Genomic DNA, 26,067 nt, shown 5'->3' with positions numbered 1-26,067 from the left:
CGGCACTTCGATTTATGTCACTTGGCCGTCGCGTCTGTTGGAGATCAGAGAATGAAAAAAACACCCACAGTATCCAGACGCCACTCCACAGGTCAGTAAATATTTGTTTTTTTTTTCTTTTTTTTTTTTTTTTTGGTCCGTGCGCCCGTAGCGTAGGACTCTCCGGAGGCGCGAGGCTCCGGTGTCCGTTCTACTGTGTTCGGATTCCGTTCATCCTCGCGCACCAATGTAGTAATGAGCGAAGATGTCGTGCGTGTTTTTAATAAACAGCTGTCGTGCATTTCTCCGCGTAGCGCCGCCACGGAACGGCACTGACATTGTTTTACAGTTACAGTAGAACGGATTTACTACACACATGTAGCCTACAAGACATCCCGACGCACATTAATTTTATATTTTATATATATATATATATGTATACATTTAAAAAAATAATAAGAAGTAAACTAGACTAGACTAATTATGCACGCGGATCCGCATGTTCTGGATGTGCGCTTGCCGTTTTCCCGCGTTTGTCCCGGTGTAAAAGACACTGACTGACTGAATGTGGGTCCATTTGCCACGAGCACCTCGCTGCTTTAATTCCCCGTCTGTGGGTGAGCAGCTTTTCCACGTCTCCTTTTCAAAATGCTTTTGGACATAATGGTGCACGCAGTCGCAGCGCGCGCTTTAGGAGTAATTTACACACCCGAAATATGGAATATCAGGGTTATTAATGATCTATTACCACCTCGGCTGGTGGCTGGTGGAGCCCGTGAAATTGATCAGATGGGTCATGAAAGAAGCTGGCTTTGCTGAAGCGCCATCCCGCCCCCCCCCCCCACCCCTTTTAAATGCCTGCGCAGTCTATTTCACTTGATTTTTTTTTTTTTAAAAAAGGACTCTTGCACAAGGAGAGTGGGGGTGGGGGTACGAAATTAAAGACATCGGGGGGGGACCTCTAATGTGAGGAACGAGGTTTGTTTGCCTGCCCAGTAAACAGTAGCGATGAAATGACACACCATGTTATTGATTTATGCCAATCTATTTCGGACAGCTGTGTCTATAGATATGGATGGCATGGTGTGAATGGGCGCTTAATTAATCAGCAGATGCAATGCTTTCAAAAAAGAAAGTATGAAATTTGCGTGCTATCTTCAAATAATTACAGGAGAGGAATGTACATAACGGATAATAGCCTTAATTGTGTGCTTCCTTGTCACAGAGCGCTGAAAACCGGCGCTGCTGCGCGCGGTGAATATTAAAAGCCACGCATCCCAATAAAAATTGCACTTGAGTGGAAACGTGTTGCTCTGACGTTTTACCGATGATCTGGGGAGTTTTCCTGCCGTGTTTCCCACCCGGCAAAGTTGATCAAGATGTTGGCCTACTTGAGAGGTGCAGAAAAGCCCTGCGACAAAACACGACCGTCCCGCTGTGGGCAAACAGGGCAAAAACAGTGTTTGCTTTAATAATCACATTGGCCTTGAACCCGCAAAGGAAACGGCGCATTTTCACTTGAAAGCACACCTACATACGTTACATTGGGCGATGATCATTCTAAGAAGGACACATCATGTTGAGTTTCAGGCGCAGTCGGCACATTTCACGCCCCCGTGGAGGTTCTAAGAAGCAGCGCTCTTCAGAATCCATTGTCTTTAGTCAGAAAATAAGTTGTTCTTGAAAGGACTTTAGAGAAGAGAAAGATTTATTACTCATACAGCGCCCCTCAGACGTTTCGTGTAATAACGGTTTTAAATCCGAAATACTGAGAAGCACCCTCCGGTTCACCCCCGGTTTACTTCATTTTTGTGCGTTTATTCTACTTGTCACGAAAACGTCCCCTTTGTTTAAATCGTAACATGTTTACCCTGTAAAATCCATGCGCTCGATTTTAGCTTTCTGGTTTTCAATTCGGCAGGCAATATGAATTTTTAAGCAGAATCTGAAAATGAAAGATGGAAAAAGCAGTGGTTTTTCAAAGAGCAGCGCAAGGTGTCACATCACAGGCGGCGGCGCGTTTCGTGTTTTGGCGCAAATTATTTCCGTGAATGCGGATTCAATGTTTAAAAAAAGATCCTTGGAGTGAATTAAATGCATTCAAATCAAAATACCGTTTATTTGGAAGTCGTGTATATATATCCATTTGTAAATATACTGTTATTTTTAATGCTTTAAAAGCTATTGTTGAATTACTATGTGCATATACAGTATATATATAAGCCAAAACAGGACAAATTCAGCTAACATTCAAAATAATATTTTAATAGAATATTAATTAAATGCTATTCCAAATTTCTAGGTATTTTTATTAATTGTTTAGCAGCTTGACTGATCCACGCAGACGTACACGTCAGAGCAGCGATGCATTTTCAGTTTGTTGTTCCCTTTTTCTAGGGTGCAGGCAATCTATTCCGGGCGATGGGGGGTGGAAATGGCCAGGGTTCGAAAGCCGTGTTGTTATAGTGGTCTAACCCCGGGAGACCTCAGTGCTGAACTCAAGTATTAAAAAACTGCGAAAAACGGCCTCATCCAAACACGCTCACGATAATTCATCTTTATTTAGAGGGAAATTTGCTAAAAAAGAAACCGATTTATCGACCCAGTGCCTTAGAATTTTTCTTTTTTGTTAGAAAAATGAGTTATTATTATTGTTATTATAACAACAACAACAACAATAATAATAATAATAATAATAATAATAATGTATTAACAGAAAAATCTGAACATTCAATTTTGAAAAATTCTGAAATGTTGATATGTATTGGTGGACCGATTTAACTTATTACCTTTAATGTTAATATCCTTATTTTGACATTAGAGCATGGTTCGCTCATTAAGATTATTAGTGCCATAAGAGAGTCACTCTGACAAGAGGAACGGAGACAAATGATCCGTTATCAAAAATCACATCTACGACACTGTCAAGTCAATAAAACGAACCGTGCGTCTCCGATTCGCACCCACAGCGACTTGTTTCCTGATTTCAATCAGAGTTCCCTCACAGAGTCACTCGAAAAGATCTCCATGGTCTGAGGTCACCTACCACCTCATCCCACTGGTGTGCCTACATAAACCAAGATGAACACGCACTGCAAGCAGATTATGGGATCGCAGTATTTTCGGGCTTTGTTTCTCTGGGCTTCTCCACAGAGCATTAGAGAAGTATGTAGTTACATATATATAATTACATGCTTCTCTCTCTATATATATATATATATAATTCGAGTGAGTAATGCATTTCTTTTAAATTATTATTATTATTATTATTATTATTATTCAGCACACTGTAGACAGCAGACTATAATTTCTGTATGATAGGACCACCCTAAAGCTCCTTTTGCGGCTTTTGTTGTGGCAGTGGGAGGGATTTTAAATGACAACTTTTAAGGGAGACCCTCTTCCGGGGGCAGAATAAGCTCGCTCACGTTTCACAAAACTACTGACACTGCGGCTCGGGAATGTGCACCAGTTTGGGACGCCTTCCATGTTGTCTGTAAGCTGCAAGACACCAGTCAAGAAACAAAAAAGAGGGAAAAAAAAAAAAAAAAAAACATAATCAGGATTTTACATTTGCCGTCATGTGTTGCCTCGGAGCACCTATAATGCGCACTTGTGGGATAATGGGACACAAAGCTTTCAGGGGGATAATTACAGCGGTCCGTTGACAGGCCCACAATGAGCGCGGGATTGTTCGCAGACACGGGACAACTGTTTCCATTCGGCATCGGCATCGGCCTCGGCTTCCTTCGCTGAGGAGTGCTGTCTGCTCGGAGAAACGCACACACACACACACGCACACACACACACACACACACCGCGCGCGCTACATGATTTCTCTCACAATATGTCCGCTAAATTCACATCTCGGCTGAACACACGGTGGATGTGCGCACGGTGTAAGCGCTCTATTACAGCATCGCCTGGATTACTGCAAGCTTTATAACAGCACGTATTTTAAAAATGCCTGCGAGGATTGATAACAATTTACAATAAACTGAAATCGGTAGATCATGATTTTCTTCAAGATTTCACTTTTTAATTTTGTTTGATTTTTACTTATGTAGGTCGATGCTTAGCTTGAGTATTGTAGCTGTATTTTCATGCATGCGTGAGAGTGTTACAATGCTATCAATTACAGTATTTACCTGGGTGTAAACCGGCGTCCCTGTCCATGCCCCCCCCCCCCCCAGCTTTAGCGCAGCCGAGACATCATCTTCCTTTCGGTTCCTCGCGCCGATAACTGTTACATAAAAAAAATATACGTGTGTATAATATAAAATTATATACAGTACATATAAACTTTCGGTTCGGGCACACAGATACAAACACGCTCGTGCACACACACATACACATACACCGGGCCCCCCCTCTTCGAGCCGCGCTCCACCGAATCTCATTTCCTGTGTGTTTACTCTGCCCCTGACGTCACGGCTCGTGGCGTCGTCCAGACTGGCCATTTCACTGCATTGCATAGCATCAAAAGAGCGACCCCCCGAAGTACGTACTGTCAATCTGGGAGCCACGGCAGGAATTAGACCCTGAATACTACCCCCCCCCCCCACGGGACCCTCCCATTACTGGGCAATCAAGTGGGATAAAACAAAAACAATATTCCTTCATGACTTGGACATTTCACTTTCTGACAGCGCGTCCAAATAATATTGCTAGAATTTGAATCGGGAGCGTGGAAACAGTGCGTTCGTGCAAATCGCGAACAAATCCATGGTGCAATAAGTGCGGTTTACGTTGCGTTTCTTCCTGGCGCAACTTTGTAAAAAAAAAATGCATCGGACGTGATGTTTAGTGCTTTTTCGGGTGTTCCACAGGTTTGCGAGGCATCGGGAGGTGTTCGCTGTTAGTGTGAATTGGCCTCGCCGTGTGAGGGAGTCACGCGCCGGAGCAACGCGCGTGTCGCCGCGAGGGGACGCACTGCCACAATGTAACGGAGCGCGCGCGCCGTGACCCGCGGACGGGTGGAAGGCCCTGCGCTTTTGCAGTCCCCTCCATTACTTAATGAAACAAAATTTCTTTGCTGGCATTTCCGTCGTCCGTTGAGCAGTAATTTCCAAAAGAACATAAAAATTCATTATTTATAAATGATCACGTTTCTTCCTTTGAGATGGGACCACTCTTGAAAGTGTACCTGTTGAACCTTTACTGATTATACTATTTAACTGGAGGCTACAAAGGGGAACATGGGCTACATTTAGAAATGCGAAATTGTCGCGATTACATTTAGAAACATGACATTTTGTATAAGTACTTCTTTTTTTTTTTCAAAATGACCCGACACGTATTTTGAACTCGGGGCGGTAGGTAATACAACCCGTTAATAAGGCGCAATCAATCTGAAATGTGGAAAATCAAACGAGCTGTATGAATACACGTTGATGGGCATGAAAACGGTAATACATCGCAAAGCACATTTCAGTGTGTTATATACATTGTAGCTGGATCACGAGGGAGAAGACTGGACAAAGTTTGAAAAGTGCATTTTTGGTCCTCCTTCAATTAGGCCGTGCCGGGAGGCCCCGCCCCCTTCGATGACACCGGCAGAACCTCCTTAAGTTGCGTCGCGCCACAGCTGTCTGAGAGCATTGAGCTGCCTGGCGCCATCCTCAAAGAATGCCTTCACTGTAAAAAAAAAAGAGAAAAAAAAAAGAGAGAGAGAGAGGGCGAGATAGAGTGGGGTGAGCTCAGTAAGAAAGAGAGACAGAAAGAGAGAGACAGGGAAAGAAAAAAGAAGTTAAGAGAGAGCGAGTGTGAAAGAAATAGAGAGGTAGTGTATGTGTGCGCGCGTGTGTGTGAGAGAGGAGAGAGAGAGAGAGAGAGAGAGACGGTCGGAGGGTGGGAGGCAGGGAGGGTGAGAAAGAGGGGAGTTGGTGTTGCGCGCAGGCACGGAGATTTGATGTGTGAGTGTGACTCGTGTCCTGGTCAGTGTGTGTGTGCACGTCTTCTACACACGCTTCTCGCGCGACCGCTTGTTGCTTCTGCAGAGAGAGAGACGACAACAAAACTTTGCGGGGAAGACACTCGAGCAGCTCGATGCGGACTCGGCCGCATCTGTGGAACTACTCTTCATGGCAAATTAGCGCATTTCGTTAAAAGTACGTACATGCACGACTGTCAGGCGACAAAACTGCGGCGCTTTTCTTTGCGAAGTTAAGCGGGACGCGCGCGGCGCGCGCCCCACTGACCTCCCTTCAAACCTCGACGCCGAACGCTCTCCTGCGATGCGACGAGAAATAGAAACCAAATGGTCAGAATGTTTTAAAATTTAATCTGATGCGGTTTTAACGTTCTCTCTCTTTTTTTCTTTCTTTCAGGTGATCGAAAGAATTATTTCCCTCTGAAATAAGAAGGAAGCAACCTGTGGATTTAACATCGCAGGACTTTGGATAGATTTTTTTTTTTTCTTTTTTATTTTTTTTTGTCTAGATTTATTGTTACCAATTCTACTTAGTGCTGTGTGTGCGGTGAGTGCTGTGTGTGTATGACCGCTCGCTGCCCGCTATGGAAGTAAGCACGGATCAGCCCCGGTGGATGAGCCACCACCACCCGGTCCTGAACGGCCAGCACCCCGACTCGCACCACCCGGGCCTGGGCCACTCGTACATGGACCCCTCTCAGTACCCGCTGGCCGAAGATGTGGATGTACTCTTTAATATCGATGGACAGGGCAACCACGTCTCTCCTTACTATGGCAACTCCGTGAGAACGGTGCCGAGGTACCCACCTCCACCCCACAGTAAGTCTCCCTCGGCTGTCCACACGTACATTATTACACGTACACGTACACGAGAGTCTTGTATGATGTATAAACACACGGTCCAGCGATCTGTTCCTATATTAGCGCCGCTGCTGCACGCGCACTTGCCACGGTTAAAGTCGGCAGGTAAGAGAGGTGTAAACACACCTACTCCCCCCCCCCCCCAACCCCCCACGAGTTCCGAAACACGCCACCGTTCTCGATTGCATGCGGGCTTGTACACACACGGGTTTCATAACTTTCCGCATGTTATTAATTTAATTTTCCGTCAAAACATGGCGCCGATAATAGATTTTTTTTCTCTCAAATTGGCAGTTTGTAGCCTTTTAAAAGAGTATAAGCGCCGGCCTGACTAAGAGTTTGTAAAATAAGATGAGCAGGGAGAGGCGCTGAAACAACGAGTCACGCGTGGTTTTTTTTTTTTTTTTTAGCGCGTGTTCATGTTTGAAATATATTTTAACGCGTTCTTAATGTGTAAATACAGTTATGGTGTGCGTTGTTTGCTTTTTTGGGGGGGTGAGAATAACGAAAGAAGTTATTCGGGGAGGCCGGAGAAAGTCGAATGATTTTTTTTTTTTTTTTACCCGTTTGGCAGCGATGCGACTCTGCGTCGCTCAACACAAGGAAGTTTGAGCGAAATAAAAATAAAAGCGCAGACACGCGGGGAAAATGACACAGTGCGGAAGATCTATCGGGGTATTTATTGAGAGGACTTCCTGAACCGAATGGAGATTCGTGACCTTGTTTCTTCCACTTGGTCCTCTTTCTTTGTTAAGAAGCCACTTTTTCAAGCCGCTGCGCTCCTTTCCCATGATTTCGATTTAAGATATTTGTTGTGTTTGTTTAGCGCGAAGTCACTGATGCCCCATCGTGCGCTCGTAACTATTTAATTATAGTCCACTTAACGTTATAATCCTTAGCCGTCTTTGACATTTAAAACTACTCGTTTAAATTTCATTTAGCAACGACTGGGGCGCGCAACAAAAAAGGCAAATAAAATGTGAGCTGGCTAAATATTTTACACTACTAGGGAAGTAACGCTGAACTGAAGTTAGTCTTTTCTTGTAAAAAAAAATGATTTGATTATTCGCTTTAAGGCATTTTAAAGTTTCCGCCGAAAACGGTAAATCGTAGAAATCAGTTTTTCACTAAGGTGGGCGCTTGCCACATAATGCAGATTTTTTTTTTTTTTAAATCTCCCAATGGAAACTTCAAAACATTTTCATTCTGTAGACAATTAAAAAAATATATTTCATCTGAATGACTGGGTTTGCTTTCACTGTGGTTCACTGTGCTTCTTTGCCCTCCACAGGTAGTCAGGTGTGTCGCCCACCCCTGCTGCACAGCTCTCTGTCCTGGCTGGACAGCAGCAAAGCCCTGAGCTCCCACCCCAGCACATCCCCCTGGAACCTGAGTCCCTTCCCTAAGTCCTCTCTGCACCACGGCTCCCCCGGGGCCCTCTCCGTCTACCCGCCGGCCTCCTCATCCTCCCTGTCAGGGGGCCACTCCAGTCCGCACCTCTTCACCTTTCCCCCGACCCCCCCTAAAGATGTCTCGCCGGATCCAGCAATTTCGACCCCTGGCTCTGGCAGCTCGGCCCGCCAGGAGGAGAAAGAGTGCATAAAGTACCAGGTGTCGCTGGCAGAAAGCATGAAGCTGGAATCTGCTCACAGCCGGAGCATGGCCTCCATCGGAGCGGGGGCATCTTCGGCCCACCATCCCATCGCCACGTACCCCTCCTATGTCCCAGAATACGGCCCAGGCCTCTTCCCACCAAGTAGCCTCATAGGTGGGTCGCCTTCTAGTTACGGTTCGAAAACAAGACCGAAAACAAGGTCCTGTTCAGGTAGGTTTGCTTTATTTAAATATTTTAGTTTTATTAAAAACAAAATCATTTCACTCTGTGTGCCCAGTATTTAAAGCAACAGTGAAAGTGGTGTTGAAAGTGAGATGATTTTATTGTGTCTAACCACACAACTGCTATTACACCTGCAGGCCTAGCTCACTGCTCTGGATATAACACACAAAGTGTGTTAATACCCTGATCTTATTGTTCATAAGGAGCACTAAAGAGAGCGCGTGTTTTGTTGTGTTATGGCTTATACTGCTGTCAGCTGTATAACCGTGCCAATAAAAATATAGAAAATCAGTTTTAAACATGGCTGTATGGTGTCAAAAATAACACACAGAGTCAGTTATTGCTGCACAAAAATTAGACTTGTAAAATATATATCATTAAATCAATCTGACATAAGATATCATTAAAGGGCCAACCTATCTACTCACATGAACTCTTAACATCTGAAAAATTACACCGGGATTAAATTGCATTAAATATAATATTAGCTTTTTTTTCATTTCAGTTCAAAGCAGTTTTCTGTTTCTTTTTTTTTTTCACCCCCCCCCCCCCCCCCCAGTGCCATTTTGCAGTGACTCCTGTTTCTACAGCGGTCTTTCTCTCGTTTATATATTCAAGCTAATCCAATTATTTGCAGACTGCTGCACGCGACAGTTGCATTGTTTTTCCTTTTTTTTTTTTTTTTTTGTGCGGCGCGAGAAAGTCGCTATGATGGAGTCCGGATGCGAGCTGCACTGGAGGGAATAAAGACCACTTGTCATGACCGGCTGGGGGGTCCCCGTCTAGGCAAACCTTTATCTAACGTTTTGCGCGCAATTAATGTGCCAAAACGTATCATTGTCCCTATGAACTAGTCAATACAATAGGTCAATATTCCTGACTGTCCGGAGGACATTATACAGACCTATTGCCATTGCGAATTTACATCTGAAATGCAGCGTATCTTGATTTATGCGTATTATTTTTTTTATATGACAGGGACATCTCTGTTATGCGCGTTCCGCGCATTTACTCTGAATATGTGTACATTCCACAACAGTGCACGCGCTCTCTTACAGGCACTTTTTTTCTTTTTTTTTTTTTTTTTTTTTCTCCCGAAATGGGTCACCCGTGGGTCCGCTTTCCGAACTCAAAAAGCCCGCAGGTAAAACTGTGGTGTGAAAACCAGAACTCCGCACTCGCCGCTTTTGCGCAACGCGTTACCGGTCGGACTTTCTGAACACTTGATTATAAAAGAATGTGCGGTATGGCAGCGCTTCGCGAAAACACACCCGCGAGTCACACACACAGCACACAGTCTGCCCTGGCAGACTTCGTACCTGTCTGTTTACTGTTCAGAGCGAACTCCGTCCAAAATTACTCGCCGCTAGTAGTAATAATAATAATAATAATAATAATAATAATAATAAAAATTGTAGAGGCGCAGTCGTCCTGCGCTGACAATGACACATGGCACTGGAAGGAAGGCCTCCTCAGTCTCAACTTTCAAATCGAGTGTGTGAAGAGCACTGTGTGTTCGTGCGTGCGTGCGTGCGTGCGTGCGTGCGTACGTGTGTGTGTGTCGTTTCGGTTTCAGCAGTGCGGTGACAGGCCTGGTTAAAACACGCTGTTTGAAGGAATATGTGTCTCACTGACATCTTCCTCAGTGTCTCTTTCAAGTAATGGGAAAATAATAAAAAGACGGACTCATTTATGCACCTAAGAGGGATTATTATACAAGGATTTTGTATTAACCCGCGTGGTTATCCTTAAATACGGCTGCTTCCTAATAAATGTAAACTGCTAAAAATGTATGAATTGATGTAATGCCTTTTACTGCTACAACTCCCACTGCTGCCACTAATAAAGCAATTACTGCATAGGTTGCTCTACGTGTCCGCGCATATTTCATAACCTCATGCAAATAGACTTGCGTGGACACTGTTGCACATTTTGCAATCCCATAATTCTTACAGTAAAATGATTTGGCAGACAATTTCTGTATGAGCAGAATGCAGACTGTCTTACATTATACAATGATTAATTTGACAATAATTTCTTTAATTTTAATTACAACATATATAGTAGTCATTTTCTTTATTCTTCTTCTTCTTCTTCTTCTTATTATTATTATTATTTACACACACATTGTCAGAAACTGCTTATTATTATTAGCATATCGATGATGCCTTTGTTCAAGGCGGCTTACAGCTTTAACGTGAAATAAAATAATTTAAAAAATTATACATTTATTATAACAATAATCATAACAATAAAAATAACAAAATCTTTTTATCCAGTTGTCTATGCTGAGAAACCTGCAGTGTTTTCTCACTTTGCAGTGCGTGGCAGCTCTCTATACACCCTTGCCAACGAATGCATGTGTGTGTATTGTGTGTTTGCTTCCAGAAGGTAGAGAGTGCGTGAACTGCGGGGCCACGTCGACCCCCCTGTGGCGGCGGGACGGCACGGGCCACTACCTGTGCAACGCATGCGGACTCTATCACAAGATGAACGGGCAGAACCGGCCCCTGATCAAGCCCAAGAGGAGGCTGGTGCGTGTATCGATCACACTGATCCCACTGATCGCACTGATCCCACTCCCTTCCCTCTCTCTCCTCTGCCTTTCTCTGTCCAGGGAGAAGTGTTAGCTGCCGGAAAATGAACCGCCCTGTTCAGGTCTCACTCCTTTCACATTATAGTTCTTGTACTGACAGAAATGAATGGTCCATTACAGTATACCCCTATAACATGCCTCTGATTTAATATTTATCTGTGGATATTATTTAAAAAAAACAAACAAACAATCGAGTCGAAACACCACCACAGTATTTCAGTTTAATTTGTGACTAATGATTACACTTTTTATTGCACTAGATCACATACAATGGCGCTGTGCTAAAATGAAAAATAGCCTTATGAAAAACGCAGGGAAGCTCTACTGCCCCCCCCCCCCAACCTCTCCCTCCTCTGCTTTTCCCTCTAATACAAAATAGTAACTTCCAAAGAAAAAGCTACAGGACGTGAGCAGCGCAGATAAATGGTTTGAAAGAGCCCCCCCCCCCCAAACCCCCCAAAGCCAAACAGTGAGAGGAGCAGGGGAGAAAACAGGAGTCAGGACAATGAGAATACTCTGCTGTGTAAATGGATAAATCATTATAAAGTTGATTATGTCACACTCTAAACCACATTGGCAAAGGTGATCTCTTAATAATAATAATAATAATAATAAATGGGATATAATACTTGTTCTGTCAGGGGGAGTCGAAAAGTACTAATCGTACTAATGGGGTCAGTTACTGACTAAAATCGAATATATTTCATATGACTTTTTCTTTTCCGTCACGGACTGATCACACCCTTAGTAATGTTTTCCGTAATTGCAACTATTCCGAAATGGTTAATTTTTTTTCGCCGTGATTTTTTAATTTTACTTATAGTGCAGCTATAAAATATTATTTCCCACTACAAATGAACTGTTGTATTGAGCGCTGTGTTGTCTGGTATTTCCCCCCCACGGCGTACCTTTCAACCACAGTACGTTAACAATACATTCACCAACAGTTATTCCAAGAATGTACTAAAGCGGGATTTTAAGGTACGGCCGCATTTGATCGCACGAGCCCTGCGCAGTGTTTAGACAGTTGCACACAGTTGCACATTTGTCAAAGTTGGGAAATTAAATCAGATGACTTGGGTGTCATTGAAGCACTTTCTTTTACTTACTTCTTCTCTAAATGTCTGTATTTGAAAAGGCATGTGGGCAAGGCATATAAACATGTTGAATGTCAGCTTAAAGACTTGTGCTTGGACTTTTTTTGTAACTTACCTGTAAGAGGAGGCGCGAGGCCTTGGGTGCTCAAGGAGTTGTCTGTGTGTCCCTCTTGCAGTCGGCTGCCAGGCGCGCGGGCACCTCCTGTGCCAACTGCCAGACCACGACCACGACGCTGTGGCGCAGGAACGCGAACGGGGACCCCGTGTGCAACGCCTGCGGACTCTACTTCAAACTGCACAATGTAAGAGACTCTCCCAGCAGCCCGTCCCACCATCCCACCTGTCCACCTTTTAATACATTCATTCATTTCCCCTTTTTTGAATTTATTTCTGTAGTAGACAAGGTTGGTATCCATAGCAACAAATTAGAAACTTTAATGCTGACAAATTCTGTGCATTGCGCTCTCAGGGGGGCAGGTAGTATAATGTGAGCGCGCAGACTTGTAACCTGAAAGTCATGGGTTTAAATCCCATTCATGCCGTTGCATCCTTGATTAAAGTACCAACTCTGAATTTGTACAGTAACATCACCCTGCTTTATAAATGGGCAAACGCTCACTACATAATAATATTGGAGGTTGCCTTGCACAAAAGCGCTTATGAAATTAACCTCCATAATAATAATTTTGATAATAATATTGCACTGGATGGTCTGCTGCGCAATGCTGGTCTACAGACCCGGGTTCGATTTCATACTGCTAGCAAGGAAAGCTTGTTCTGGGGTCTTTCAGTGGTTTGTACCACATCCTTTCTCGATTTCCCTCGCAAGCTGCTTACGGGGCAAAACGATCTAAGTCAATTTAAGTAGCGCAGCTGCCTTTGAAACAGCGACCGGTGCGAGCCTCCGGGCACGAGCTCTGCGTACCCCCATGCTGTCGTTATCTGCGTCCGCGAGGTTTTGATCAGAAAAGCTTTTTTTTTTTTTTTTTTCTCCGGCGTAATATTTTGCAGTTTGGTCTGATCGTCTCGCCCGCCATCTATCTTCCCTTTCGGAGCTCCCCCTACGACATGCGCCTGCACGCGCTCGCATGCCCTCTGACCACGCTCTCCAATGATTTTTTTTATTTTTTGGCTATTCATATCTGACTCTTCAAAATATGCAGACGATCAGAGAAAAAAGAGAACATTTCCCAAGATGCATATTAGCGGTACCCAGTTTATAATAAGCTTCTTTAATAAAGAACTTTGTGTAATTGAGCTCTTTCTCAGCAGCGCTTTCAGGGATGTGCGTATTTTGCGTGCTCTGTATACTGATCGTAACTTTGCCCAGTGTCTTTGCTTTGGCTTTGGAACTTGGACTCTCACAAGTAACTGATTTGTGCAGAAAATGCAGTTCAGGTCCATTTTGCAGATTCAAATGTTACCTATGTGCACTGGCAGTTTTTTTTCCAAATGAGGCTCAACTGCCCACAGTGTCCAAATGGTCAGTCTCTGTGCCGCTTAGTGCTGCTGCTGCTGCAGTTTTATGTCCTAACTTATGTCCTTTGTTTGGCATATAGGGGGTACCTCCATTGTTCATGGCACCGAGGTGGCGGATGCTTCTGCTTCTTATTATGCCCAGTTCATAATAATAACTACACAATGAATGCTCTCTGCCACATGTAGTGGAGTTCAGTAACATATCCAGTATGACTTATCTCTCTTTAGTGTGTGTGTGTGTAGTGATCCAGGTAGTTCGCATCAAAATAGCGTTTGCCTTTGCAAGGACGTGAGTCATATACTGTAGTCATTTGGGGTAAAGCAGTGGCAGATATTGCACGGGAAATTGACCTGTGATCTCCCACAATGCAGCGGCGAGGATTGCTTGCACTGCTGAAGAAAAGGCTCCAAAACCTGATGCTTTAAGGCTCCGCAGTGTGTAACCAGAGGTCTTTCAGTAGCCCCGTGATTGCTCTGGCTTGGCTGAATGTGCACCACGAGCACAGTGAGACTGTCGGTCACAAATGTGCCCCGAGTTAGGAAATGTAGCCCTAAAGCCCATCAAGTTTTGATTAAAACTGATATAAAGAGTGCAACGCACAGTTTCATATCCAGATTGTGATCTTACTGTCCCGAATGGCGTGTGACTGCCCCCCCTTTATAAAAGCAGACAGTCCTATTTGGAAGCTTTTCATTGTATAACACAGGAATAAATGTAGTTTTTGTAATATTGTTATTACAAAACTTCCCTTATTTTCTTTGATGGAAAATATCATTGTTTTCCTATTTCTGCAGTGGTATTTGTTTGTATTTTCAGCTTCTGTGAAGTTGCTCTAAACTTTTTTCGCATCATACATTTTCTTTCTTGAACATCAAATGCCCAGCAAAACTTTTTTTTTAAAATCATTAATCAAAACTCATGGTGACTGACGTAACCACTAATTCAATGTGTGTATGTTTAAATGCAGACTTAATATGTATGAAAATCGGAAGGATCTATTCAATACAAACCTTTGGATATAAACCTTTATAAATGAGTAGCCCCCGCAATGGCCGGTAACCCTGCCATCCCTCCCTCTCGTGCTCAGATCAACCGACCCCTGACCATGAAGAAAGAGGGCATCCAGACCAGGAACCGAAAGATGTCCAGCAAGTCGAAGAAGAGCAAAAAGTCCCAGGATGGCATGGACGAGTTCTCCAAGAGCATCATGGACAAAGGCAGCTCCTTTAGCCCTGCAGCCCTGTCCCGACACATGAGCTCCTTCCCTCCCTTCTCGCACTCAGGCCACGTGCTGGGCACCCCTACGCCCATGCACCCGTCCTCCAGCCTGCCCTTCGCACCCCATCACCCCACCAGCATGGTCACAGCTATGGGGTAGAGTCTTCAGCACCAGGCCCCTCTCCACCACCCACCCAAAAATGACATGCGTTATGTTTGTTTAAAGTCAAGTGCACCTCTCGAGGACTGAAAGGCCCAACGGCCGAGCCATTTCCCTCTTACTCTGGGAAGACGAGCTATGGCCGAGTGAAAAGGAGACAGTTGGAGTTCACGGCTTTGCCGCTACCACGTTTCCCAGTGCAACTGCTTAATCCGGATTCCATTCCTGTACAGAGAAATCATGTTTCATAAAGAAGCAAAGAACAGAGAAGAAGAAGAAAAATCAACCTAATGTAGACCTACCCACCCTGTAAAACAGGGTCTCCCTGTGCTGTGAAAAAAGCGAGAGGAAAAGGACTTTGAATATATTTGTACAAATTGTATGAAATACAGTAAATTTAATGAAGACTTTTTAATGGAAAAGACGCCTATGGGCAGCTACGAAGAGAAGGGTACGAGACCGAGAATCCTGGTTCCAGAGAAAGGGGGGACAGAGTAGAGGAGGATCCTGCCAGACCTCCACCTTCCTCTGGTGGAAGTCATTAGATGCATTAAAACCGGTAGAAAAGTTAATAATCTACACGGCAGGCATCTCTATAGGAAGTTCAGTAGGTCCTGCTTTAGCATCTTCGCACACACACACACACACACACACTACACACACACACACACACACACACTACACACACACACACGCACACACACACGCACACACACTACACACACACACACACACACACTACACACTCACACACATTACACACACACGCACACACACACACTGCCATGGCGGGTAACCTGAAAGACATTTTTCGAGCCCACAAATTATATGCATTGTGAACAAGTTCCTGTATTTGTTATTTGTATGTATATTTCAGACTACCAAAAATATGAAACAAAACAAAGATGTAGAATTATTTCTTTATGTAATGCAGACTGAATGGTTGTATAAATTTAATAACTGCTAGTGTAAAAAAGACTGCTCTTTTGTTTCGTAACATTTTTTCTTTCTTTGAAAAAAAAAAAAAAAAAACAATAAACTAGTTAAAATTCTGTTGACATCATGACAGCCTCTCCTGTACTGACAATGTTGGTTTTGGTGTGTATGACGTTTAGCAATGATCTCTCTCTGCCGGTAAACTTGACCGTATTCCCATCATGCACTGCAGCAGCCCAGTCACTGCACAAACAGGAAGTACAGAAATAAACAGAGATATACTGGGAGGTTTCGTATCCTGAGCCGCCACAGAGACAAACACTTGTACGGTGTGTTACCGTCAATCACATCTTCCCAAAGCTGTATGATGCCCTTTTTCACCAAGAGATGCAGGATAATTTTAATGTGTATGTGTTGTTTGCTCTCAGTGATCCTCATCATTGTAAGCAGACTATTAAATTGCAAGCCTTGGAAGGAGCACATGGTCCATTCCAGCTGTTTTCACGCTGTTGGATCAACTTGTAGTTTAATAAAACGTATAGTCCCTTCTGGCTGGGTGCAGCTCTCTAGATCCCAACCAGACATAGACTGGTGCTCATACCCTTAAGGCCAGGAGAGGACTTTAAATTCGAGGATGTGGAGTGAAACTCAGTAGCTATGTAGTGTTTTGTGTTTTTCAACGAGAGATGCTGGGTAATTTCAATATATGTGTATTATTTATGCTCAGTGATTGTCGTCTTTGCAACCAGATTATTATACTGCGATCCTTGTAGAGCGTTGTAGTCTGTCGAGGAAAGTGGCCCAGCTGTTTCCCGACTGTTGGATCAAAACTTATTTACTTTCTGGACCGTGTTCGGTTGACACCACGGACAAACTCGGCCATCGTGTCAGCTGGGGAGTTATAAGGTTCAGGATAAGCACAAAAAGAGGTCAATGGGGCTTCTACAAGAAAATGTTGACAGGAAATTGATTATTTAAACTGAAAAACTTTGATGTAAGTCTATGTCCCCAGAAGTTTTGAAAATGTTTCTATTCCCATGGGTGCACTAGTGGCACCATTCGTAAAGATTTTCAGGCTCTGATAAGATGTAAGTTGAACAAGTTGAACGTATGTAGAAGCTGGACATACATGTTCCGTGGCAAGAAGGAGAAGTCAACGGTAACAACGGTAAAACGTACATAACTTGCTGGAAAAGCAGCAAAGCATGAGAATTTGACTGGAGGCAGGAGAAGTCATTGACAGGTATTGTTTTCATGAAAAGTTGACATACGAAGGTGTTTTTATGCAAATACATGCCTATAGATTTGGGAACATAGACTACAGTGGTGACAAAGTGTATAGACAATGCTAGTCTGGCTCTTTTAGAATACATATTGTAACATATATTATGAAAACATAAAAATCTGTCAATTTGATTTCAGTAATTTCAGTCCATTTCTATAAGTAGGCATGACAGCCATATAAAGTTAATGTTGATTGCATGCGGTGCTTTTAGCAGTATGACAGATTTGTAACATACAGATGTCTGTAACAAGGGCGCGTCCTGGAAAATCTCACATACTAAAAAAAGTATTTCTTTCCATTTTTTTTGCTGCCTATTTCTTCCTCTGCGTGACTGGAATTTACACGTTCGCTCCGTGTCGATGGAGTTTCTTCCTTCCAAATGCATGGTGTTCAAGCGATTTAGTGCCTCTGTGAAAAATTGCTGCCAAGCACCCCTTCCAAGCTGTACCTGCCCTGGCTTTCTGGGGGCCGACCACGTGTGATTTCCGAACACGGGCTGAATTGAAATCCTTTGTATTTATTTACAGTGCCCTTTCAGCAGGTTGCCCCAGAGAGCTCAGTGGAGAATAATGTGAAATGCTCCAAGTATCATGCCAAAAGTCTTGTAATAAAATAATACAGAAATGGCGCCTGAAAAGATGAAACAGAACTCGTAATGCGAGCACAAGGGGAAAAATGTGCGCAGTTCAGAAACGTACAGGGCAGTGCATTAATCAAGACATTTTGTATTTTTCTGGTCTTTTTATGAGGGGGTCTGGTGGCACAGTGGGTTTGACTGAGTCCTGCTCTCTAGTGGGTCTGGGGTTCAAGTCCTGCTCGGGGTGCCTTGTGACAGACTGATGTCCTGTCCTGGGCGTGTCCCATCCCCCTACAGCCTTGCACCCTGGGTTGCTGGGTTAGGCTCTGGTTTGCTGTGACCCTCCTTGGGACAAGCGGTTTCAGACAGTGTGTGTAAGTAACCTTTATTTGCACTAGTCAGGTGGTCATCCGGACACCTCCTGTTTGGTCAGTAGGTGATCTTCAAGACAAAGTGCTGGAGAAGTTTTCCAGGTGTTTGCCCTTACCTTGAGTAACTGGATGGAGGAAAATAGATATGTCCTGTAACCTTATTACACATGACAGACAGCATCAAGGAAAGAATCACAACAAGACAGACCGACAGATTGATGGACAGCGGTGTAGACAATGTGTGAAAGGAAAACAATGTGCCTTCACTGTATATTTGAATGCCTTCGCTGCAGGGACATCTGTGACATTGGCTTATAGGAGTTTAGGAGTAGGAAGTTGCAGTTATAACAGAATGCCTTACCACCAGAAGTGGATTTATTTTTTCTATAAATCAGAAAAAAGGGTGCATACTGTGATTAGAAAGTGTATTCTGGCGTGCTCGTACTAGCGAGCTGTTATGAATAAGTCGGGAGTAAACCACTCACAGTGCTGAAGGTAAGCAATGCGATTTTAAAGCTTCTTTGAATCGTTACAGGGAGCCAGTGAGGAACCGAAGCACTGGGGTAATATGATCATGCTTTCTGGTTCTTGTTATAATCCTTGCTGCAGAATTCTGAATTTGTTTTAACTCCCTGAGAGCAAGGAGCTACAGCAGTCCAGAATGCTGTAGGTAGCTGCAGTTACAAAGGTTCCTACATCTCGAATGGAAAGAAATCTCCTTTAATTCCAATTTTTTTCAGAAGCAGGAAACATACGTTGAACTGGGAAGTCAGAGGAATGTTACGTGGTAGATGCTGGTTAAAAATTATGTATTAATAAGGAGCCAAAGCTGCAAAGTGGAAATGGAAATTGTTCAAGGTAACAGCTCATAGCTTCAAGTTTTTACCTACCTTATTTATACCAAGGGGATGCGGTGGCGCAGTGGGTTGGACCGCAGTCCTGCTCTTCGGTGGGTCTGGGGTTCGAGTCCCGCTTGGGGTGCCTTGCGACGGACTGGCGTCCCGTCCTGGGTGTGTCCCCTTCCCCCTCCGGCCTTACGCCCTGTGTTGCCGGGTAGGCTCCGGTTCCCCGTGACCCCGTAAGGGACAAGCGGTTCTGAAAATGTGTGTGTGTGTGTATTTATACCAACTCATAGAAAAAATAAGTGTGTTTAACCTCCCTATCACCTCTCTGAATACTATTGCCAGTATTTTTGAATCTCCACGGTGTACAAATAGAACGAGAATTCTTTTTTTTTTTCTAATTTTGGGGACTCATAACTTCTAATTTTTGAAATTTTTAATTTCAAGCAAATAGCTTGAAATGGCAGCTACATATGAAAATATCGGTGAACTGTCACGGCATTGAATATGGAACGGAATTTCATATTCAGAAAGACACACTGATGATGAGGCACAGTAACCAGACATCTGAAAATGCTATAAAGTAATATCTCTGTATACGTGGCAAACTGCTTAAGCATAAGTCCAGCTGGGTGTCCAGTTTAGCTAGGTGTAAGGTATTATCTGCTGTATCATTAGTATAAAAGAAGTCTTTTTGAGCAGAGGTCTGCCTACAGCCACCTTAAGACAGTCATTGGCAAGAACTTATGATAAAGACAAGTTAATAATGTGCCCAGCAAGCAATGCCATTCAATCTTTAAGTAATGTAGTAGGAATGGGGTCAACAGGTCGTGGGGTGTGTTTTCTTCATTAAGTCTTCTGCTTTATGTTCGCATTGCTTCATCTACAACTACTTGTCCCAAGCAGGGTCACGGCGAGCCAGAGCCTACGTGGCAACGCAGGGCCGAAGGGGACACCTTTCGGATGGGATGCCAGTCCACCGCAAGGAACTCCGAGGGGGGCTTGAACCCCAGATCTGCCACCCAGCAGGTACAGGCCAATCCCACCACACCACTGCATTCCCCTTCTGCTTTATGTTCATTATTTAAACTAACTGCCTAAAAAAAAAAACATTGGCTATTCGGATGGATGGATGAATGGATGGATGGATGGCTCTTGTTGAGTTCAATGGTCCAAAGCTGCTCTAGTGTTAGTAGATGTCAGTTCTAAAATATTAATATCATTAATAAGTAAATTCAAAATTCCTCTTCAACTAATACATCGATATTTATTTATTTAGCAGATACTTTTCCTGAAAGCAGTATCCAATTCAACGTAAACAAAAGTACATTTCACAGCAGGCGACAAGCTCTAGATACAGACATGTTATTGCCGAATCACACACAGTTTGTCCAATACTACTGTTTTTGCCAATGCACCTTACATGAGTAGCTGCATATAGAAGTGATGGAAAAGACAAAGGTGCTGGTGACACATAGTGAGATGGACATTTATGGAGCTGTAAGGAGATCAGGAGAGAAATGAATTCAAAAGAGATGTGTTTTGAGACCCTTCTTAAATGCTGAAAGGAATTCAGCAGCTCTGAGGGACATTCAAAGTTTCTTTCTGCCACATTGGATCCAAAACCTATAGACTATAGATTTTGCACCCCTTGTAAGTGGGACCACCAAGTGTCCAGATGTGAAGGAAGACAGTGCTCTGACTGGGGTGTAAGGAGTGATCTGGTCCTGTAGGTATTGCTGAGCAGATGCTCTGACTATCCTGTAGACCATTATCTTGAAGGAGGTTGTAGGGCGTCTTGAATGTGATACAAATGGCAACAAGAGGCTGATGGAGGGAGACAAGATACATGTGGAGTGCTACTTACTACTGGACCTTATCTGAAGTCATACTGAAAAAAAACAAGTTCTGTTTTTGTTTTCTGCCAACGTAGGGTCATAACAGGAACACACTTTGCAGGGTGTGTAGTGTGCTGTACTCTCTTCCCACTTGAAGACCTTAGTGGATTTCCATTTTCCCTTTGATTCACAGGACTACAGCTTAAAGAAATGTATTGTGCTATTAAGTGAAAGACAGTATCCCTCAGTTTGTACTTTGTTTTCAGCGCATCATACTGTTGCCTTATACAGTAAGCACACCATACTCATGTCATCTGTAGGCTTATTATCACTAATATCTAAATGAAAACTTGAAGTTTTCAAAGTATCAGTCAAATTTGGTAAAACACCATCTTTAAGGTGCTGCATTTGTAAAAATTTTTCCATTTACAAATTTTGAAGAAGACAGTGGTAAATGACAGGTAATTATAGTTATGGACAATGACAATAATTTTCCGCTATGATTATTTGTAGACATATTCACACAAGACTGGTGTCACCACAGGAGGGGTGGACAGCCACTGATACTTTGACCCCCTCAGATTTTCTTTTCATGTTTCTTCTTCTCTTCACAGTGGGATTTTTGTTTTCCTCTCCTCAACTGCCAACTGGTTTATCCTAATAGTGAACAATAACTGCTGCTACTCTGTATTGGGTCTTTGCATTCTATTTCCTATTGCACCCTGAACATTTTTAAGAAAAATAAATTGAATTGAATTGAATTATTTAAGGGTGTCAAAAGTTGTATGAAATGCTACTGAGTCCTGGGGCTTGTAGGATCATTGCAGTAGGAACCCTGGAGATAAGTTCTTCATGGAAGGACTGCAGGTTTATTGGTGTTATTTGTAGACTGCAAGTTTATTGTTGCTCTTTGTTGTTGTTGTTCTTCTTCGTCTACGTTTTAACCACAGAACTGACTGCGATGTGGGCAGTATCCCTTAGTAATATGGATACAATCCCTTAATAATGCAGGCAGAGTTCCACAATTATGTGTTAACTATGCTGAACAATATAGCTTGTAGCCTTTAATAAAAGCTCAAGATGGAACTTCTTAACTTTTTCATATTTAAATTTGCAAGACATATCAAAATTATTCAGGGGGGAAAAATAACAAAATATTTAGGATAAAAAAGGAAACATTTGCTTCCAAAGAATAATTTTCTTGGACCATTATACAAAACATCATTCTCATATGGTATATTTAAAATAAAAAAAATTATATTATTCAAGTCTGGAGAAGTGTGTTGGGTTCGATTTTACGTTCAGTGTAATTCAAATACTGGACCATCTGTTACGTGTTTGGATTTCTAAAAGGAGTAATATCAACTTTCATCTGACTTCTCTGCATATTACATTCAAACGGGCTGTTGAAGCTTACTCCAAGCTAATATGTAACATGCCCTCCGCGTTGATGTAATATTGCAGCAACGTTATTGAAACATTATGTGTTAGTTGGGTTGGTAAAGGGAGAACATCGCCGAACCATTTTCTTTGAATTTTCATTTGACTTATTTCTAATTTATACCATGTCTCTCGCCTGAAAGAAACAATAAACACTGTTTTCACAAAGTCATTATATATTGTGCGGTCAACAAAAGGAGGCAAAATCAGGAACTGCATTGTTTTCAGGCAAAACAAAACTTTGCTGATCTATTGAGAAGACAGCTGTGTCAAAACGTGGAACGGCACCTTACAGCACGTGATATGTGGAGTCGCACAGAATCATAAAGTAGTGAACGGAGCTCATGGAGTGAAGCTGCACTTATTTCGGTGAGAATTTTATTTTCTTGTGGAAAACCCAAGCCACTGTATCAGTACTGCTGGGTAGATGTAAGGTGTATGTACCAGACAGGGGTGGTGAGAGGAGGCCTCACAAGCCCCAATCCCCTGATCCCCATCTTACTGATTCCTGGGTCCCGGCGGGGTCACTGATCCTGGATCACAGGGGGAAACAGAAGAACTCTCATTCTAGCCAAGGAAGACACCTCTTTGCTGCAGCTGTGTGTCGAATCAGGAGATTTGCTCTTTAATTTGAATGCTGAGGGGTTTGTTGGAGGGCTAGTTGTCCACAGGCAGTCTGTCCCTCAGAGGACCCTCTGACCCCCTGATGAACTCTGCCCATTTGGCACATCTATGAAATGAAAAACTGCAAGCAGTCGAATCCTTTAAGAAATGCTTGAAAATATGTGACACATAAGCTCATCTCCTGTTTCTGTTTTTCAACTCCATCCATCTATCTTGCTGAGTTACCCCCCTCATTTGACAATCTGACAGAGCTATGAGTCACATAGCATATTGGGCAGCAGGTGGCGTAGTGGTTAGAGCGGCTGATTTTGCACTCCCGAGATTAAGGTTTGAACCCATGTCCTTTGTAGTACTCTGGATCAAGGTACATATTGTGAATTAATACAGGCATCCTTCAATACACAAACTCTGAAAATTTGGTATACAAGCTTTTGACACTCAGTTTTTGATTTCAGGAATGAAAAATCTGTATAAGAAAGGGTATTGAAAACATCTCCAATTTTTTCTTTCAAGTGGCACATTGGCAATGCGGTGATGTAGTGTAGTTGGCGCTACAATCACAACACATCACTGCACCTTCGAAATTGACACCCAGTTTTTCCTCTTGGTTTCCTGTCTCTTGTTGGCTTTGTGCTGTTGCAGTGCAGATGCAGAGCAAGGATGACTGCCAAGTCTTCCAAAATTGTGGTATCTACACCGCATTCAGGAACAGATTAATTTAGTAAATGGAGAGATTGCTGCGTAGCAAGAATGACCTTACTATGTACATGGGTCAATCACCGTAAGTAGCTTAACACTGTAAAATGTTAAATAATAAATGTTTCTGCAACCTGTTACATGTCAGTTACATATGCGCTACGATCAGGGATAGATGTCCTGATTAGAATAGGTGTTCTAAGGTAATACAGAAGAACTTTACTCTTTTACATTGTTTCTTAGTATTAAATGCTTTCATTAAGATTTAGGAAGCTGCCCTTCCACATTTATTTGAGCTCCAACAAACCAGTCCATTGTAGATATGACACCTGGTGCATATGTAGGTATAATACACCCACAGCAGTATGCGATGTGGGACTCCGGTGTAAGTCCACTCTCCTAACTGCCAGTGTTTCTGTTCCGGGGGTAGGGTTTGCACAGGGCGTGGATGTGCTGCAAGGCGTTTGGCTTTTTGGTGGCTTCTAAATTTCCCCCTTATTAGACATTATTTATCTAATTTAACTTTCTGAGGAAGGTGGTTGTCTGATCTCGCAGAAAATCAGCTCCTGTCTGGATAGCAGAGCACATGTCCACCTGTAACGTGTCCAAACTTGTTCATGTAGGAGTTGTACATACAGGACCAAACTAGGGCTATTCCTACTTTTCTGCTGCTGCATCCTAGGGAAAAGAGAACTGTAATTCATGCTTCTAAATGCGTATGAATGATATCTGCTTTATAAATAATATTCATGCTTTGTTTATTTCCATATTTGTTTTCCCTACTTTGATATATCAGTTGCGATGCATGGTCAGCGTGTGTGCTCTTAGCTGTTATATTTTCACCTACACGCGCTCATCCCATTCAGACATGTGGCAAAAGTAAATAAAGAAAAAAAATCTGTCTTAGAATCAATAATTTTGATTCTGGCAAATTAGTGTAGAAGAACGCTTCTCTTTTTTTTTTTGCTTCTTTGGCTCCACATCACTGTGTTTGGAAAAGTGTCAACAATTTCACTTTGCCAAATGAAACTGAGCCTACTTGACAGTACTTGTTGGATTTTAATCAATGCTAAACCATAATAGTAAAATACTGTATGTCACCCAGTTCTTGAAATGCAGCTTTGTGTAATTAGTCTGTTGAATTGCCTTTACTTCATGATTGCTTCGACTGCAGGAATATACCAGGTCTGAGCATATTGTGCAAGACCCTGAACAGCTAGAAGAAGACAGAACACTGTAGTGTCTCCTTAACAACTGCAAATTTGAACTGTAATCTCTAGTTGCAACCTGAAACATAAAAGATAAACATTTCTTTTGTGTGGTGCCTTGGGGTATGAGCCAGCTTTTCAGATGACATGCCTGAAACCACAAAACATGGCCGGTCATTTAGATTTAGCGCAGATTTGCCGAAGATTAGGACAAACAGCAGGGTTTCCATCTGATCTGAGAATCTGTTAGCTTGTGTGTGTCTGTGTGTATCGTTGCACTCATGGTTGTGGTTTGTCCAGCTAGACTGGATGGAAAACCTCCCTAGCATGGAATGATGTATGATTTAACCTGCCGGAGCAGTGAGGGACGCTACTTAGCCTGAATTACACACACACACACACACACACACACACACACACACACACACACACACACACACACACACACACACACTGTCTGAAACCGCTTGTCCTTAGTGGAGTCGTGGCGAGCTGGAGCCTAACCCGGCAACACAGGGCGCAGGGCTGGAGGGGGAGGGGACACACCCAGGATGGGACGCCAGTCCGTCACAAGGCACCCCAAGCGGGACTTGAACCCCAGACCTGCCAGAGAGTGGGACCTGGCCAAGCCTGAATTAACACAGTAAAAATTACCCAGCTGCCTAAATGGGTAGATAATTGTAAGTATCTTAAAATTCCAACTTTGGAGAAAGACGTGAGTTAAATAAGTAACTCGAACATCTTGAGAGTAACAGATCCACAGCATCAGCTGTGAAGTCCTATGGTGTCCCATGAGCAGGGTGGGATTATGGATAATGTGTTTTGTTGGGGGCGGGGCTGGCACAGGTGAGGTGAGCTGGGGGGAGAAGCTACCCCTCCCCAGCCCACCTCCTTTGCTCCAGGGGGAGGGGGCAGGTTGTAGAGATTCCTCACAGCTCCTGTTTCAGATGAAAAAATGCCGGCCGCGACCTCTCCAACCCAAGTGGAATGTCTGACGTGCAGCGTGCGTTTGCATTTCAGAATCGCAGCCTGTTGGCCATCTTCTCTGCACCTGCACGCAGTTCCCCTGTGATTTCGGACAAACGCATGC

The 26,067-nt window shown here is 43.3% G+C and overlaps 1 protein-coding gene across 6 annotated transcripts; it reads left to right on the top strand.

The window, feature by feature from the left end:
* Window positions 1-21,698, top strand: gata3 (GATA binding protein 3). 6 transcript variants are annotated; one of them, XM_018739554.2, is made up of 7 exons: window positions 5,553-6,089; window positions 6,309-6,730; window positions 8,064-8,597; window positions 10,998-11,143; window positions 12,479-12,604; window positions 20,078-20,200; window positions 21,624-21,698. In XM_018739554.2, exons 2-7 carry the CDS (start codon window positions 6,496-6,498, stop codon window positions 21,681-21,683), a joined length of 1,224 nt encoding a protein of 407 aa, XP_018595070.1. In that variant the 5' UTR covers window positions 5,553-6,089; window positions 6,309-6,495; the 3' UTR covers window positions 21,684-21,698. The 6 variants fall into 6 exon arrangements, with proteins under 6 accessions (XP_029108050.1, XP_018595070.1, XP_018595071.1 ...); XM_029252217.1 differs by lacking the exons at window positions 5,553-6,089; window positions 20,078-20,200; window positions 21,624-21,698 and adding exons at window positions 1-91; window positions 14,870-15,853; XM_018739555.2 differs by lacking the exons at window positions 10,998-11,143; window positions 20,078-20,200; window positions 21,624-21,698 and adding exons at window positions 11,227-11,267; window positions 14,870-15,853 and having other exon boundaries at window positions 5,554-6,089; window positions 8,064-8,540.
* Window positions 21,699-26,067: the final 4,369 nt, after the last annotated feature.

This window comes from Scleropages formosus, chromosome 5 (assembly GCF_900964775.1).
Source record: "Scleropages formosus chromosome 5, fSclFor1.1, whole genome shotgun sequence".
NCBI lineage: Eukaryota > Metazoa > Chordata > Actinopteri > Osteoglossiformes > Osteoglossidae > Scleropages > Scleropages formosus.
This window is presented reverse-complemented; position numbering and strand designations above follow the sequence as displayed.